Genomic DNA, 16,025 nt, shown 5'->3' on the forward strand with positions numbered 1-16,025 from the left:
GGCATCTGTGTCTTCATACATTACACCTCTTCCCTATGAGTAATATCCTACTTCTTAAGAAGATAATACATCTATAGGGTCTCTTCCACTAACTTCTTTTCCTCTCTCTTTTCTTGTAATCTCATCAATGTCTCTTCCCTTGATTCTGAAGTTAGGCTGAATGAGGAGTAAAGTTGTAGGTAATTTTTTGGTCTTGGGTGGATGATATAAAAGCTGTAAAGTGTCTGGAGAATTGGGTTGGAGAAGGTTTAGTGGGTGTGGATGGTAGAGGAAACAAGGCAGGAAAGAGTCAGTATGGGAAGAGCGAGTGTCTAAAACAAGTGAAGTGACAGTGACATATAGATGATTTACACAGTTCTATCAGTTCTGGGTGTTCATTGGAAGGACTGATGCTAAAGCTGAAACTCCAATACTTTGGCCACCTCATGTGACGAGTTGACTCACTGGAAAAGACCCTGATGCTGGGAGGGATTGGGGGCAGGAGGAGAAGGGGACGACAGAGAATGAGATGGCTGGATGGCATCACCGACTCGATGGACATGAGTTTGAGTGAACTCCGGGAGTTGGTGATGGACAGGGAGGCCTGGCGTGCTGTGATTCATGCAGTCGCAAAGAGTCGGACATGACTGAGCAACTGAACTGAACTGAACTGACTTTTACTATTTAATCAGGTTTTAACTTTTCTGTCAGTGTTGCTTAATCAATTTGTTAGGATTACATCATAACACTTTACAAAAGCATGTCATTGACTTACCTGCTGTCCTGCTACCTTCCCAAGTGACTGCCAGGGTTTATTTCCAACAAAACAGAAACTGTCAAGAAAGAACATTATTATAAAATAGGAAACCATAGCATTTTAGGTAAAAACTTTAAGCTTATATAGTTCTCATGCAGTATTACTATTTATTCAGCAAATATTACTGCTTTTATTTTATTTTTACTGCTTTTAATATTTTCAGGAATATATCAACTACTAATGATGCTGAAAGGAATTCTAAAATTCAGCCAAAATCTGCCATAACATGAGTTTACCACAGTTGAACTCTTATCACATAACAATGTATCAAAATAAAGCTAAAAGTCTTTTTTACCCTGAAGGTCAACATATTAATCCATGAATGTAATAAATATATGACAGGTTATAACACATCAATAAATAAACCTTGAACTTTAGTCTCTGGAGAAGGAATATAAAGTTGAGAACAAAACCTAAGTTTGGTTTCTTGTCTTAACTCTGCCAGTTGGTAGTTATGTTACCTCTAGGCCTTGGTTGGCAATTGCATCTATAAAGTGAGAATGATGAATCCCTTCTTGATTGTAAAGTACTTGAAAAGTTCAGTGTTATATAAATATAATGCAGTATTTGGGGGCGAGGGGTAGGTGTGGTGGTGGTAAGTGGAAATTATTAGCTAAGAAAGAAAAGAAAAAGAGAAGGATTTCAAGTTTATCAACCTTAAAAAAGTTTCAGAGTCTAAAATTAAGTTTGAAATCTTTATTTTTTTGAGACTAAAGCCATTAAAATTTTTTAAAAGGAAATGTGATTTTCTTTTTCTGGTACAAGGCATGTTGGTACTTTTTGCTTTTTTGTATGGATACCCACTGTTTTCTAAAGATTGAATGATATCTGTAATACATTTTTTAATGAGCTCTTTTTTTTTTTTCAGTAATGAAAAAATCAAGTTTTCTGAAGAATAAGAACCTTCAAAGGCTTTCCTTTGAAGTAAGTAGAACCCGAGCTCCACTTGTTACTTTGCCACCTGCCAGTGGGCCGCCTGACTTAGATTCTTGTTCATACATGATGGACTGTGACAGGCAGAAGTCTTCTGGTTCTCCTGTATTCAGCTTGTGTGAAGAGGCAGCAGTTCCTTCTTTTAGCTTTGGGCCCAAGGACCAAAGTGAAGCTTCTTTCTCTAACGAATCTAGGGAAGTGACTCCAAGTGATGTTTCACTTCTTGATAACACATCTACTCAAAGCAAGTGGCTGAAATATCAAAATATACGCCAGTGCAACTTGACTACTCCAAGCAGAGTTGATGAGAAAGTAACAGATGGCTTCTTTGCTGGGGCTGTTTCTGGGGTACATTTTAGTAACACAGGTGAAAGAGAGGATGATGCTGTGAAGGAAAGGTCTTTAGACTCTGTGCGTTTACAAATGATGAAACACGTGCTTCAACAGCAGCAGCAGGATTTTAGCAGTCAAGATTCTGTTTGCAGAAAGAAGGCATTTTCTTTGAATATAAACCAAGCTTCTAAGACTGAGGAAATTCAGAATATGTTAGGAGAATATGCCTGCTACAGCTGCAGTGTAACGGGAGATTTACAGGTGAGGAAATGTACCAGTGTTTTCTTGGTGTGTCTTTTCCAGTACTTACCTGAATTTCAGCAAAAGAATGACTTTAGTCTTGAAGCCAGTGGCTTTGGGATTTTATTTTTTTAGAGTTTTCTAGAACTCTTGCTACAGTCACATTTTTTTAAAAAATTATTTTTATTTATTTAATTAATTTATTTGGCTGCACCAGGTCTTAGTTGTGGCCTGTAGGATCTTAGTTCCCTGATCAGGAATCAAACCCAAGCTCCCTGCATTGGGAGCATGGAGTCTTAGCCACTGGACCACCAGGAAAGTCCCAGTCACATCTTTGACTTAAGACCTTTCTAGAGGTTGAAAACACTAAATTACATATTTGAAAGTGTCTGGTGCAGTATCTGGCACATAAAAGGTACTTAAATTATAGTTCTGTTTCCACCATCACTTCCACTGCTACTATTTCTATTGTTTTCAGTTTTTACTATCAGCTCAGTTTTGCTGACCAGATCATTATTAGGGTAAAGGTACATCCTATTTACATTGGTTATGAACAATTCTTACTATAATTGTGACCAGAAGTAGAGATACATAATGATTCACTCACATCAGTTAAATTTTTCCTACAAAAATATTTAAAAACTTATTAAGGGGCAGACAAGAAAAGTTAGTCTTATTTATCATTGAAAGTGCCATGTCAAAGCATTTCCTGCTATACTCAATTTCCCATTTAAAATTAGAAAATTATTTTCATGCATTCTGGAAATCAAAAGAAAAATTTAATATTATCTATAGAATTTGCTTATTAGTAAACAGTATTTTTCTGGAGTTATTGTAATAACTTGAATTATTGCATTTCAGGAGGTAAATGACTCTGAGCTATGCTTCCCAAGTGGGCAGAAAGTAAAATCTGCATGTCTTCCCCAAAGGCAAATTCACATACCAGCTGTTTTTCAGTCTCCTGCTCATTATAAGCAGATTTTTACATCCTGTCTCACAGGTATGAGACAAGATTTTTTTTTTATTATGATTGATTGCTGCTTAATGTCAATAGTATAACTGTGAGAAAGTGTAGTATCTTATATATGAATTTTTACGTTAAATTTCTACTTGAGATTTTCTATTTTCTATATATTTAATCCAGGTTTTGACAGTAACTTATATTTTAATTTTAGATCAAAATTGAGTTTAAGAGTGGGAAATGACAGCATTATCTTTTTCAATATGTAGTGTAAAAAATTTTTTTAAAACTAAATGTTACAGGTAATTTTGATAAATCAAGTAGGAAATTTTAAGTATGGTGTGTGATTAGTTTTGATTGTTTTTTTATACAAGAGTAATACTCTTTATAAAAATGGATGTTAATGTTATGTTACAGTTTACTCTGTGAAAAGTCTATTTTCAGATTTAACTAATAGTACATATCTGATACAAACATGAAATTATTTTGCATTTAATTTTCATCTGTGTATATTTTTAAATTAACTTAGAAAAATTTTTTTTGTAGAACATTTAAATATATTGCTATTTGGATTGGCACAAAGGTTGCACAAAGCTCTTTCAAAAGTTGACATATCATTTTACACATCATCAAATGGAGACAAACTGAAAAATGTAGAAAATAATGTGCCATCCTGCCATCATCAGCAGCCTGCAAAACTTGTCATGGTTAAAAAGGAAGGTCCAAATAAGGTATTTTTCCCTCTTCCCCTCCTTTTCTTAGACTTACTTGTTTATAAAAGGCTTGGTACCTGTTGCTTTACAAAAAGTTTAAAGTGTTAAATCTTGACTAGGAGTCTTCTGCTTGAGGCATTAGTAACTAACATATAGTAAACACTCAGTACATTTTTCTTGAAGGATGATCTGCATTTGAGGATACAAAAATATGAGTTAAGATCAGCTTTCAGATTGCTTGGGAACTTGCTGCATAGTAGTAGATGGAGAAAAAGATGTAAAAGGGAATTTTATATAATACTGAAATTTATAAAATAGGAGGGATGCGCAAATTATAGGAAAGGCACTGAGAAGGGACTATGTCCCAACCTGAGGGCTCAGAGAATGCAGAGATGAGCCTGAAGAAAGTCAGGGCCAAAACTGGTCTCTAGGACGAGTAACAAAACTGATAAAGCCAGAGGAATGGAGAAGCATACTGACTTAATTCATATTGCTGATAACATTATTATGGAAGAAGTTAAGTTAGTAAAATGTGTGTAATGTTGACTGATGGTTTGTACGTGTAACTGTACTTTCACTCATAATAAACTTTCTTCCACAGCTTGCATATTCCACTTCATTAGCTGAGTATGTAAATTTGGATTTAAATTTAGTTGCAAAAGCAAGAATTCATAAATAATATTGGAGAAGTCTCCAAGCAGTCTTTAGAAAAGTCTTGACAAACATGGTACTAAAACAGTAAAATAAATAAATTAATAAAACATTATTTTTCTCACTAAGTTTCAATATCTTTGTCCCCTTAGGGTCGTCTCTTTTATACCTGTGATGGACCCAAAGCTGACCAATGTAAATTTTTTAAGTGGTTTGAAGAAATGACCCCAGGATATTTAACAGAGGAAAAATCTCTACCTAGCATGGTTTTAAGTGATATAAAAAGTATTGGCTTCTACTTAAGAAGTCAAAAGATACCCCTCTATGAGGAATGCCAACTTTTCATGAGGTATGTTTTATGATGCTAAGTAACTGCCTCTAATTGTATCAAAATAGTAACCTCACAGAATTATCACGTTTTCAAAGAGATTAAGTTAGGAAAAATATCTAAAAGATACCTCAGTTTTTATAACTATAAAATGGGAATAATTCTCTAAAGCTGTTTTTGGTCCCCTCTAAATATTGAGCAGATATTTGGGGTGGCTCAGTGGTAAGGAATCTGCCTGCGAATGCAGGAGATGTATATTTGATCCCTGGGTCAGGAAGATCCCCTGGAGAAAGAAATGGTAACCCACTCCAGTATTCTTACCTGGAAAATCCCATGGACAGAGGAGCCTGGTGGTTTACAGTCCATAGGGTCTCAAAGAGTCGGACACAGCAACTAAACCACATTAAACAAACATTGAGCAGTGTCAGCAATGTGAAGATTACTGGCAGGAATGCCATTTTTCTAACCACTTTTACATTAATCATAATCCTAAGGAAAACTCTGTGAAACAAATCCCAAGAATAATTTTTATCAGTGCAGGATAATACATAGTGATCATTCACACACCTCAGCTACATAGTTTATAGTATCATAGACTGCTACTTTTTGGAAAGTCGTTGAAAAAGTTGTATTACCCAAAAAGTAAAATAATGAGCATTTGAATGGTAATTTAATAATAACAGCATTTATTGGGAGCTTGTATATGTATATGTCAGGTACTCTTCTAAACACTTTGCAATATTATTTTATTTAATTGTCATAATTTATAAGCTATGGAAATATAATCTATTATTCCATTTTACAGTTATAGAAACTGAAATATTCTATCTTTTAGATACTATTCCTATCTGTCTCTTTTAAAAGTAATGATGTTTCTGTGAGGCTTGTCTTTGAGACAATATATTTTTATTGTGTATATATACATATGAAAGTGGGCTTCCAGATGGCTAAGTGGTAAAGAACTCACCTGCCAATGCACGAGTAGAAAGAGATGAGGGTTTGATCCCTGGGTCAGGAAGATTCCCTGGATAAGAAAATGGCAACCCACCCCAGTATTTTTGCCTGGGAAATCTCATGGACAGAGGAGCCTGTTTGGCTACAATCCAGTTCAGTTGCTCAGTCATGTTGGACTCTGTGCAACCCCATGGACTGCAGCACGCCAGGCTTCCCTGTCCATCACCAACTCCCAGAGCCTACTCAAACTCATGTCCATCGAGTCGGTGATGCCATCCAACCATCTCATCCTCTGTTGTCTCCTTCTCCTCCTGCCTTCAATCTTTCCCAGCATCACAGTCTTTTCAAATGAGTCAGTTCTTCACATCAGGTGGCCAAAGTATTGGAGTTTCAGCTTTAGCATCAGTCCTTCCAATTAATATTTAGGACTGATTTCTTTTAGGATGGACTGGTTTGACCTTGAAGTCCAAGGGACTCTCAAGAGTCTTCTCCAAAACCACAGTTCAAAAGCATCAATTCTTTGGTGCTCAGCTTTCTTTATAGTCCAACTCTCACATCCATACATGACTACTGGAAAAACCATAGCTTTGACTAGACAGACGTTTGTTGGCAAATTACTGTCTCTGCTTTTTAATATGCTGTCTAGGTTGGTCACAGATTTTCTTCCAAGGAGCAAGAATCTTTTAATTTCATGGAGCCCAAGGAAATTAAGTCTTCCACTGTTTCCATTGTTTCCCCATCTGTTTGCCATGAAGTGATGGGACTGTATGCCATGATCTTCATTTTCTGAGTGTTGAGTTTTAAGCCAGCTTTTAAACTCTCCTCTTTCACTTTCATCAAGAGGCTTTTTAGTTCTTCGCTTTCTGCCATAAGGGTGGTGTCATCTGCATGTCTGGGGTTATTGATATTTCTCCCAGCAATCTTGATTCCAGCTTGTGATTCATCCAGCCCAGCATTTCTCATGATGTACTCTGCATATAAGTTAAATAAACAGGGTGACAATATACAGCCTTGACGTACTCCTTTCCAGATTTGGAACCCGTCTGCTGTTCCATGTCCAGTTCTAACCGCTGCTTCTTGACCTGCATGCAGATTTCTCAGGAGGAAGATAAGGTCGTCTGATATTCCTGTCTCTTTAAGAATCTTCGACAGTTTGTTGTGATCCACACAGTCAAAGGCTTTGACATAGTCAATAAAGCAGAAGTAGATGTTTTTCTGGAACTCTCTTGCTTTTTTGATGATCCAACAGATATTGTCTATTTGATCTCTGGTTCCTCTGCTTTTTCTAAATCCAGCTTGAACATCTGGAATTACACGGTTACAGTCCATGGGGGCTACAGTCCATGGGGTCGCAAGAGAGTCGGACACGACTTAGTGACTAATCAGAACAATAATATATAAAAGCATATAAACATATACACTCTTTGGTTCTTTCCTCTTCATACTCTGTTTTAAAGAAATTTTTAAAAAAACATTTGTACTTTCAAACTTCCAGTTGCAAAATAAATAAGCCCTGCAGATGTAATATACAACATGGTGACTGTGGTTAATATTATTTTACTGTATATTTGAAAGTTGATAAGAGTAAGAGTTCTCATTATAATAAAAAAAAATTCATTTAAAAAATTTTATACATGCAATGAGTTCTTCAGTGATTTTTTTTTTTTAGTGATTTTTTAAAAAATTCAATATATGTATTTATTTGGTATGCCTTGCAGTATGTGGGATCTTAGTTCCTCAGCCAGGGATCAAACCCAAGTCCCCTGCAGTGAATGCTTGGCATCCTAATCACTGGGCCACCAGGGAATTCCCCTTAATTTATTTAAAAATAAACAAAAACACTTCATTTTTTCCACACACACAAAAAAATTTGTGACTGGGTGGTGATGGATGTTGACTTACTATGGTGATAATTTCACAGTGTATACATAAATCATGATGTTGTACACCTGGAATAATATAGTGTATGTCAATTATCTCAAAAAAAACTTCATACCTCAATATTCAAATTCAGTTTTGTCTCTTACTCATTTTGCAGAAAAGGATTTGATTTTCAAAGAAAAAGGTATGGTAAACTAAAGAAGTTTACTACTGTAGATCCTGAATTTTATAATGAACCTAAGAGCAAACTTTATCTTAAACTGAGTCGGAAAGAAAGTTCATCTACTTACAGCAAAGGTGGGTTGATCTGATGATGCTGTGACTGAGTCTACCCTTGTATCTCAGTTATACGTGTATTGTGCTGTGTGTTCAAGTTGCTCAGTCATGTCTGACTCTTTTATGACCCCATGGACTGTAGCCTGCCAGGCTCCTCTGTCCATTGAATTTTCCAGGCAAGAACACTGGAGTGGGTTGCCATTTCCTCCTCCAGGGGATCTTCCTGACCCAGAGATCGAACTTGAGTCTCCTGTGTCTCCTGTATTGGCAGACAGATTCTTTACCACTGAGCCACCTGGGAGCCCCATCTCAGTTACATACAGCTCTGTAAATTCTTTGTATTAGAGAGATTTTTAAAAGTACAGTTTCATAGTATATATCGTGAATTATTGTGTAATAAATTAAACCATTTCTTTTGAAAATAGCATATTTTATTCTCCCCCTCACCCCTAGAAAATACATTTAAAATTTTATTTTTTAAAAAACCTTATTATAGGCTGCCAAAAACTGTTTAATTTTGTTTTAAAAGTCACATGAGCTCTTGGCATTGTATGAATTGTACCCTGAACTTAATATCAAAAATAAGCTGAAAATGTCGAGTTTATTGATACTTCTGTCATTGCTGCACAATATGACAACACTGGACCCCAGATTTTGTATATTTGGAAATAAAGTTCTTAATAAATTATTTTTCTAAGGACCTTAGGTACACTAATTTGGGTTAATTATTATCTTGGTTTCATGACCTACTCTTGTGATTTATCCTCACCTAGCTTGCTTTAGTTATTTGATTAGTTATTTTAAATGATAAAAGTGAATCAACAAAGCAAAGCTAAATCTAGTACCTATTATAGCTACCTATAGCTCATACAGAGAAACCCCACTAATTTATCTAGTTGTTTCTCCTAACCTAGGGCAGTTAGCATTTTCATCCCTGTGTTCATCGACATCTTGCTTTCCTGTGTATATGTTTATATAAATGAATACCTTTGAAAGCATATTTTAAGTTTTAAGGTTTTTAAAATGTTACTCAAGTGATATAGTTCTGTAAGTAATCTTATAGAATTTATCTTTTTCACTTAATAGGATAATATTGCTGCAGTATACAGACATTATTGATGGTGATCTAACATCTAGTCTAGATTACTTGTTTTGTGTATAGTATTTTATTTTGTGACTGTGCCACAGTTCATTCATTCGCTCTTCCATCGATGATCGTTTGGTTTCTAAGTTTTGCCATTGTGAACAGTGTGCCATAAATATTCTTATACCCTCCTGTAGATGTGCAAGAGCTTCTTTTAGATATAATCCTAGGAATGAAAATGCCACACAAACCTGTAGGCTGTAGTGCCAAACTGATTTCTAAAGCGGGTACATCAATTTATGCTCCTATCTTATGACTCAGCATACTCAAATTAGTATAAAATGATCTCATTGTGGTTTTAGTTTGCATTTCTCTGCTTGCCAGTGATGTTGAATAGCTCTTCATGTGTTTATTAGTTATATATTTCTTCTTACCCATTTTATTATTGTGTTGTTTATAATCTTATAGTTCTTATATATTTTTCATGTAATCTTTTGTTGATATATAAATATACATATAGTGACTATCTTCCTTCATGTATTAAATAGTAATAATAATATTACCTATCTGACATTTAAAATGTCTGCTGACCCAAAACGTAACATAGGTTATTGTGTTTTACTTAAAAAACAAAATTCCCATACATACCTGACCTGCTGATGGACTCTGATCTATTTACCTGTCTAGGTGCTTAGCAGTTATGTGGGTTACTGCCCCATTTCTCATGCTCAAAGTCCTCTGGTAGCCTTAGTTTTTTCCCCAGAGTTTAACCTCGGGATAGATTCTGGAGTCAGCTGCTCCAAGAGTGATAGGATTATTCCATCATCTATTAAATAATGTCCCAGTTGGCCTTCTGTACCCTTAACTCCTTGGTTGGTAAGCTTGGAGTTAACCTAGGAATCTGTTGGGGGAAATTCTTTGTGTGTGTGTTTTCAAAATTCCTTTCTATCTGTGAAGGATTAGTGGTTTCCCAGCTTTGTAAGATTTCATCATCCTTTTTGTCCCATTCCCTTTGTGACTTCCTTAAGAATCTCTGAAATAAGTCTGGCTTTCCATGCCCCACCGCTGGCTGTTTTCCAGTACTGTATTGGATTTGGATTTCATATTTCTTCTGTCCTTTCAGTAGGATTTCGGGAGAAAGGAGAGTTTTTTTTCTGTCAACTATTCTGAATTGGAGATCTTTTTAAAAATTGTGAATATTAAATAAAAAAGTATTTGCAAATAGGAAATTGCTTAAGTATATATTCCCTCAATTGGCAGATATTTTTAAATAAATTAGGTATAAATTATACTATAGGTCAGCTTTTCCTCAGTTTCCTAAACATATTTCCTTAAAAAAAATAGTTCTGTGGGGGTACTGAATGTGAGTTAATATAAAAATTTTAAAAATTGGTTCTGCATTAAACAAATAACCTTAATTCAAGATTTTTCAGTTTTAATATGTGATTTACATTGCATTTACCAAAGTGGGAACGTAGTTTTCTTTAAACAATAACTTTCCCCTTCATACTTATAGTGATTGAGTTATAAAAGAGTAAGTGAAATTGCTCAGTCGTGTCCGACTCTTTGCAACCCCATGGGCTGTTGCCTACCATGCTCCTCCGTCCATGGGATTTTCCAGGCAAGAGTACTGGAGTAGGTTGCCATTTCCCTCTCCAGAGGATCTTCCCGACCCAGGAATTGAACCTGGGTCTGCTGCATTGTAGGCAGATGCTTTACCATCTGAGCCACCAGGGAAATCACTAAGTTATAAAACTATAGTAGCAAATACAGCTATTAATATTATAAGTAAGCTTTAGAACAAATGCAATTGACTCCTTGTAGGTATAAATTCAAACTGATGGTAGAAATAATGCAGGGGTAGTCTGGAAAGTAGCCTACTAGCTATGAGTGCTCCAGATTAATTAATGTTCTCCTTTCTGTTAACTGGAAGTCTATTAAGAGAATTTGTATTCTGTTCACAAATTGCCAAATTTATTTGAGCATGGAAACCATTAAAGGGCAGAGCATCCTTTTAGGCTAATATTCTACCTTGGGAAAATCAAATATAGCTATAAAACCGTTTCATAAGAGAAAAATGAGTTAGATGTTGCTTTTATGTATAGTGGTTTTTTTTAAATAATTATGAAGTAACTTTAAAAGCATAAAATTGAGTTAAATTCATGGAAATGAAATGTTATGAGTTCACCTCTCTGTTTGGGTGGAATCCTGTCAATTACAATAACCATATTTGTTTTTTGAAAAACAGTGTAGGACTAAGCAGATTGAGCATTGTTCTGAGACCTGTAAAAGTGTTTGTCTTTTCAGATGATCTTTGGGTGGTTTCAAAAACCCTAGACTTTGAATTGGATACTTTTATTGCATGTAGTACTTTCTTTGGACCATCATCTATCAATGAGGTAGAGCTTCTACCTTTGAAAGGTTATTTCCCTTCGAACTGGCCCACTAATAGTAAGTATTACTATGACCATATTACTTTATATTAAAAAAGAATGAAAGACGTGTGATGCACTGTAAGCAAGCCTGCTAACTTTGTGTGGGGTTATTTGATTAAAGCCAACAAAAAAGGAGAAAGAAATGGCAACCTACTCCAGTATTCTTGCCTGGAAAAGTCGATGGACAGGAAAACCCGTGGGTCATGTCCATGGGATTACACGACCGAGCACACATGCATGAGGGGGATGGAGGCAGATGGATTGGTAGCAATAAAAAAGCCAACAAAAAACATCTGCCTCTACTTCCTATTGGGCTTCCCTGATAGCTCAGTTGGTAAAGAATCCATCTGCAAAGCAGGAGACCCCAGTTCAATTCCTGGGTCAGGAAGATCCACTGGAGAAGGGAAAGGCTACCCACTACAGTATTCTGGCCTAGAGAAGTCCATGGATCATATAGAGTCAGACAGTGGGGAGTCGCAAAGAGTCAGACACGACTGGGCTACTTTCACTACTTCCTATTACTGTATACAATGTTCCTAAAAATGTGTATACAGAATATTTCTACAGCTCAAGTCCCAGAATGCTAACAGTACAGTAAAATCTTGACCTCTAACTTAAGTGTTCTGTTATAGTTGAATTTTACATGGTATATACTTGATTTCTGAAAATATAAATAAGAATTTTCTTAATTTCTTACAACAAGTTCTGGTTCTTGATTTATTTAATTCTCTTGGTTTATTCTAGTAGTATACACTTAATAGACCATTTTTATATTGAGAAGGTCTTATAGATTTTACAGGAGATTTTGTGAGCAGTTGGATATGATGATTTTCATTTTGAGGCTATTTTATCATCTGCCTTTAGAAATTCTTTTTTCTTTTTGGGCATTTTGTGTGGCATCCAGGACCTTTATTCCCTAACCAGGAGTCAACCTGTGCCCCCTGTATTGGGAGCATGGAGTCTTAACCTCTAGATTGCCAAGGAGGTCCCAAGAAATTCTTAATAACACAATAGGGTATGAGCCTTATTTATTTTTAAAATTATTAGTTTTTAATAAAGAAAGCTTTAGTAAACGCAAAGTGAAAGTGAAAGTCACTCAGTTGTGTCTGATTCTTTGCGACCGCATGGACTATATAGTCCATGGAATTCTTGAGGCCAGAATACTGGAGTGGGTAGCCTTTCTCTTCTCCAGGGGATCTTCCCAACCCGGTAAGCTGAATTCCTATCCAATTCTATGAATCTGTTACTTCTCTATACAGATCTCTGGAATAATTTCTGATGGTTGAATTTGATCCATAACTAAGACACAGCATTAATGACCCATTTCACCTATTTCATAGACTATTTAAACTTGATTTTTTTTCCCTTTAGAACTGAATAAACCTAGTCAATCAGCTTGAGTTCAATAAGAGCCTAATTAAGTGAACATTTGTCATTTTTCGAATGCATATTTTCACATTTGTTGCAGTTGTTTCCTCACCAATAAACAGCATTCTAATTTTCTGCTTTCCTTACATTTCTATAAAATAACTGAGGAAAAAAAACATTCAAATGACACACACACTACTATACAGTACAGTGTGGTATGCTGATTAAATGGAACTGCCAGCTGTTAAGCAGTGTTACCATGCCCTAACTCAAAACAGTTGTTCTTGCTTCATTAACTGATACATGGAAGTCCGAATTTGGTATGTTACACAGTTTATAAAGTATGAATGAGCAGGTAGCATACTGGTTTAAGTTGACTCATTGGAAAAGACTCTGATGCTGGGAGGGATTAGGGGCAGGAGGAGAAGGGGATGACAGAGAATGAGATGGCTGGATGGCATCACTGACTCGATGGAGGTGAGTCTGAGTGAACTCCGGGAGTTGGTGATGGACAGGGAGGCTTGGTGTGCTATGATTTATGGGGTTGGAAAGAGACGGACACAACTGAGCGACTGAACTGAACTTAATACTGGTTTAATGGATAAAAGGACCTCTGCATATACTTAAGGGTTTATTTTATGTGACTAATCCATATAACTCTGAGTTATATGGACATTTAATAGTTTTTTTTAATGGTCCATTTGTTTACATTAAATGTTCATTTTTTGTATTCTGTCTTACAGCAGTGGTCCATGCTTTATTGGTTTGTAATGCCAGCACAGAGCTGACCACTTTAAAAAATATTCGGGACTACTTTAATCCAGCTACTCTACCTCTCACACAGTACCTGATAACAATGTAAGTCATTATTTACCTTTGGGTCATTGGTATTCAAAAATGGTGACTGATCATGAATATGAAAATGGAGTAAAATTACATAAATTTTTGCCAATGATGTGTTAATTTTCTTTCAAGGATTATGGGGTTCCTCTTCATTAGTAGTTAAAAAGAGAAAGGGGAGGTACACATCATTTTCCAACAATTCATCTATTTATTTATTCATTGTGGTTGGGGCTAACAAGGGTTACTGCAGATATTTTTCCTTTTCTAAGGAATAATTTCTTACGGATCTTTTGAGTGTTTTTATTTTTTTATTTATCTGTACTTTTATGTTGCAAATTATTAAACATTTAAAATTATGTAACATTTTACAACTTTAATACAGTGTATGTATTGATACTGATCTTATTCTTGACATAACCTGTATCTTCATTTTTAATTTCTCAACCACCTTGTCCCTTTCTTTAAAAAATTGGAAGTGACATGTTGAATTCACTAAAGTGATAGAAAAAGTCTACATTCTAATTTGGAATGTTATGATCTAACTTGTGGTATTTCATTTTTTTCACCATAATGAAGTCCTAGGTAAAAAAGTAAATATCCTTATCCATTATGTCATTTATCTACTTTGAAATGAATTCAGTCTTAATAGAAATAAAACCAGTTTATTTCCATTTTACCTTAAATGGAAGCTATATTAATTGTCTAAGTTGGTTTTGTTTAACAGAACATGGGCTTTAAAGTCAGCATACCACTTATTAACTGTGCTTTTGGGGGAATAAAAGGTTAGTATTTCTATATCTCTATATGGGATAATTAAGTACTTAGTATTGTTGTGAAGATTACATCAAGTAACATAAAATGCTTAGCATAATGCCAGCATATAGTACGTTTTCAACAAATGTTCTGTTTTCATCCACCCTCCTCCAGACTGGGGTATATGTTCATTTGTGTCTCCAAAACAGTATTCTCTGTGATTCTTATAAAGTGAAGGATAAGTTACAAATAGGTCTACCCTCCTGTTTCAAAAGCCTTTCATTTAAAAAAGTTTTTTTCACGCTGCCTTTTTACTAGGTCTTCATCAACTGCAGTGAGCAACAAGAGAGTCAATAAAAGAAAGTTTATCCCACCAGCCCTCTCAAATATCAACACAAAATTTGAACTACTCAGTATAGAAGCAACCTTGAAGTTGGCTAGTGAATTAATTCAGGCACACAAATTAAATAAGGATCAAGCTGCAGCTCTAATTCAGATAGCTCAAATGATGGCATCACGCCAGAGTGTTGAAGAAGCGAAGGAACTGGCAATTCATACCCTCCCTATCACGATCATACATGGTAAGAAGCAGGAAAGAAAACAGTTCTAGTAAATACATTGTTATATAAGCTTGTGTCACTCAATGTGCACCTTTGTAATTTCCTAGTCAAACAATATTCCAGAATAACTCAATAGATTTTTTCAAACCTGAACCCCCTTTAGTATCTTTCTCTCTAGATTAAGTGATTTTCTCTTAACCCTCCTCCCTCTCTGTTTCTTTCCCCCCATTAGATCAGTCACTGAGATGTTCCTTCTAGTTTCCTCCTGTTTTTCATATTGATATTTCATTTTCATTTCATATTTTCTATCCTCTCCCGCTCATTTGTATCCACTCAATCCAGGCCTTTAACATACCTCCAATATCGCCTAGTTAGTGAGAGTGTGGGCTCTCTTAGCTTTAATTCCCTCCTCTGTAAAATAAAGTTTGATAATAGCATCTATGTCATAGGTTTGGGGGATCAAATGTTAACATAGATAAAGAGCTCAGAATGGTACCTGGCACATGGGAGGCACTTAGTAAAGTTAGCATGTATTAGTTATCGTGATCTCATGCAGCTTTCTAGTTGATCTACCTTCAGTTTTTCCTTTCTTCATATTTTCACTCAAGTTGTTGTTCAGTCGCTAAGTTGTATCCAACTCTTTGCAACCCCATGAACAAGCCAGGCTTCACTCAAGTAGTTTTTCTTAAAAAAAAAAAAAAAAAAATCTGATTAAGTCAGTTCCATTGCTTAAAATTCTTCATTGATTTCCGCTCAGAGGTTAAAGCATCTGCCTCCAATGCGGGAGACCCAGGTTCGATCCCTGGGTCGGGAAGATCCCCTGGAGAAGGAAACGGTAACCCACTCCAGTATTCTTGCCTGGAGAATCCCATGGACGGAGATGCCTGGTAGGCTACAGTCCACGGGGTCGCAAAGA

At 35.7% G+C, this 16,025-nt stretch overlaps 1 protein-coding gene and 1 long non-coding RNA gene across 2 annotated transcripts in view; one reads left to right on the plus strand and one right to left on the minus strand.

Annotated features, from left to right (window-relative positions):
* ZGRF1 (zinc finger GRF-type containing 1) overlaps nt 1-16,025 on the plus strand; it is a 56,591-nt gene that overhangs the window by 28,542 nt on the left and 12,024 nt on the right. Inside the window, exons 14-21 of the mRNA XM_088836166.1 lie at nt 1,665-2,323; nt 3,164-3,302; nt 3,810-3,994; nt 4,780-4,976; nt 7,948-8,087; nt 11,458-11,601; nt 13,697-13,811; nt 14,868-15,130. Coding sequence (XP_088692292.1) covers nt 1,665-2,323; nt 3,164-3,302; nt 3,810-3,994; nt 4,780-4,976; nt 7,948-8,087; nt 11,458-11,601; nt 13,697-13,811; nt 14,868-15,130 — 1,842 coding nt within the window. The remainder of the gene's footprint in view (nt 1-1,664; nt 2,324-3,163; nt 3,303-3,809; nt 3,995-4,779; nt 4,977-7,947; nt 8,088-11,457; nt 11,602-13,696; nt 13,812-14,867; nt 15,131-16,025) is intronic.
* LOC148777793 (uncharacterized) lies at nt 755-15,781 on the minus strand. Its single transcript, XR_016037404.1, has 3 exons — nt 15,683-15,781; nt 5,277-5,348; nt 755-812 (listed from the first exon to the last, which is right to left on the minus strand). It is a non-coding gene; the product is annotated as an uncharacterized LOC148777793 (long non-coding RNA).

Source organism: Moschus berezovskii, chromosome 5, assembly GCF_049115385.1.
Source record: "Moschus berezovskii isolate FMDL1 chromosome 5, NW_MosBer_1.0, whole genome shotgun sequence".
NCBI lineage: Eukaryota > Metazoa > Chordata > Mammalia > Artiodactyla > Moschidae > Moschus > Moschus berezovskii.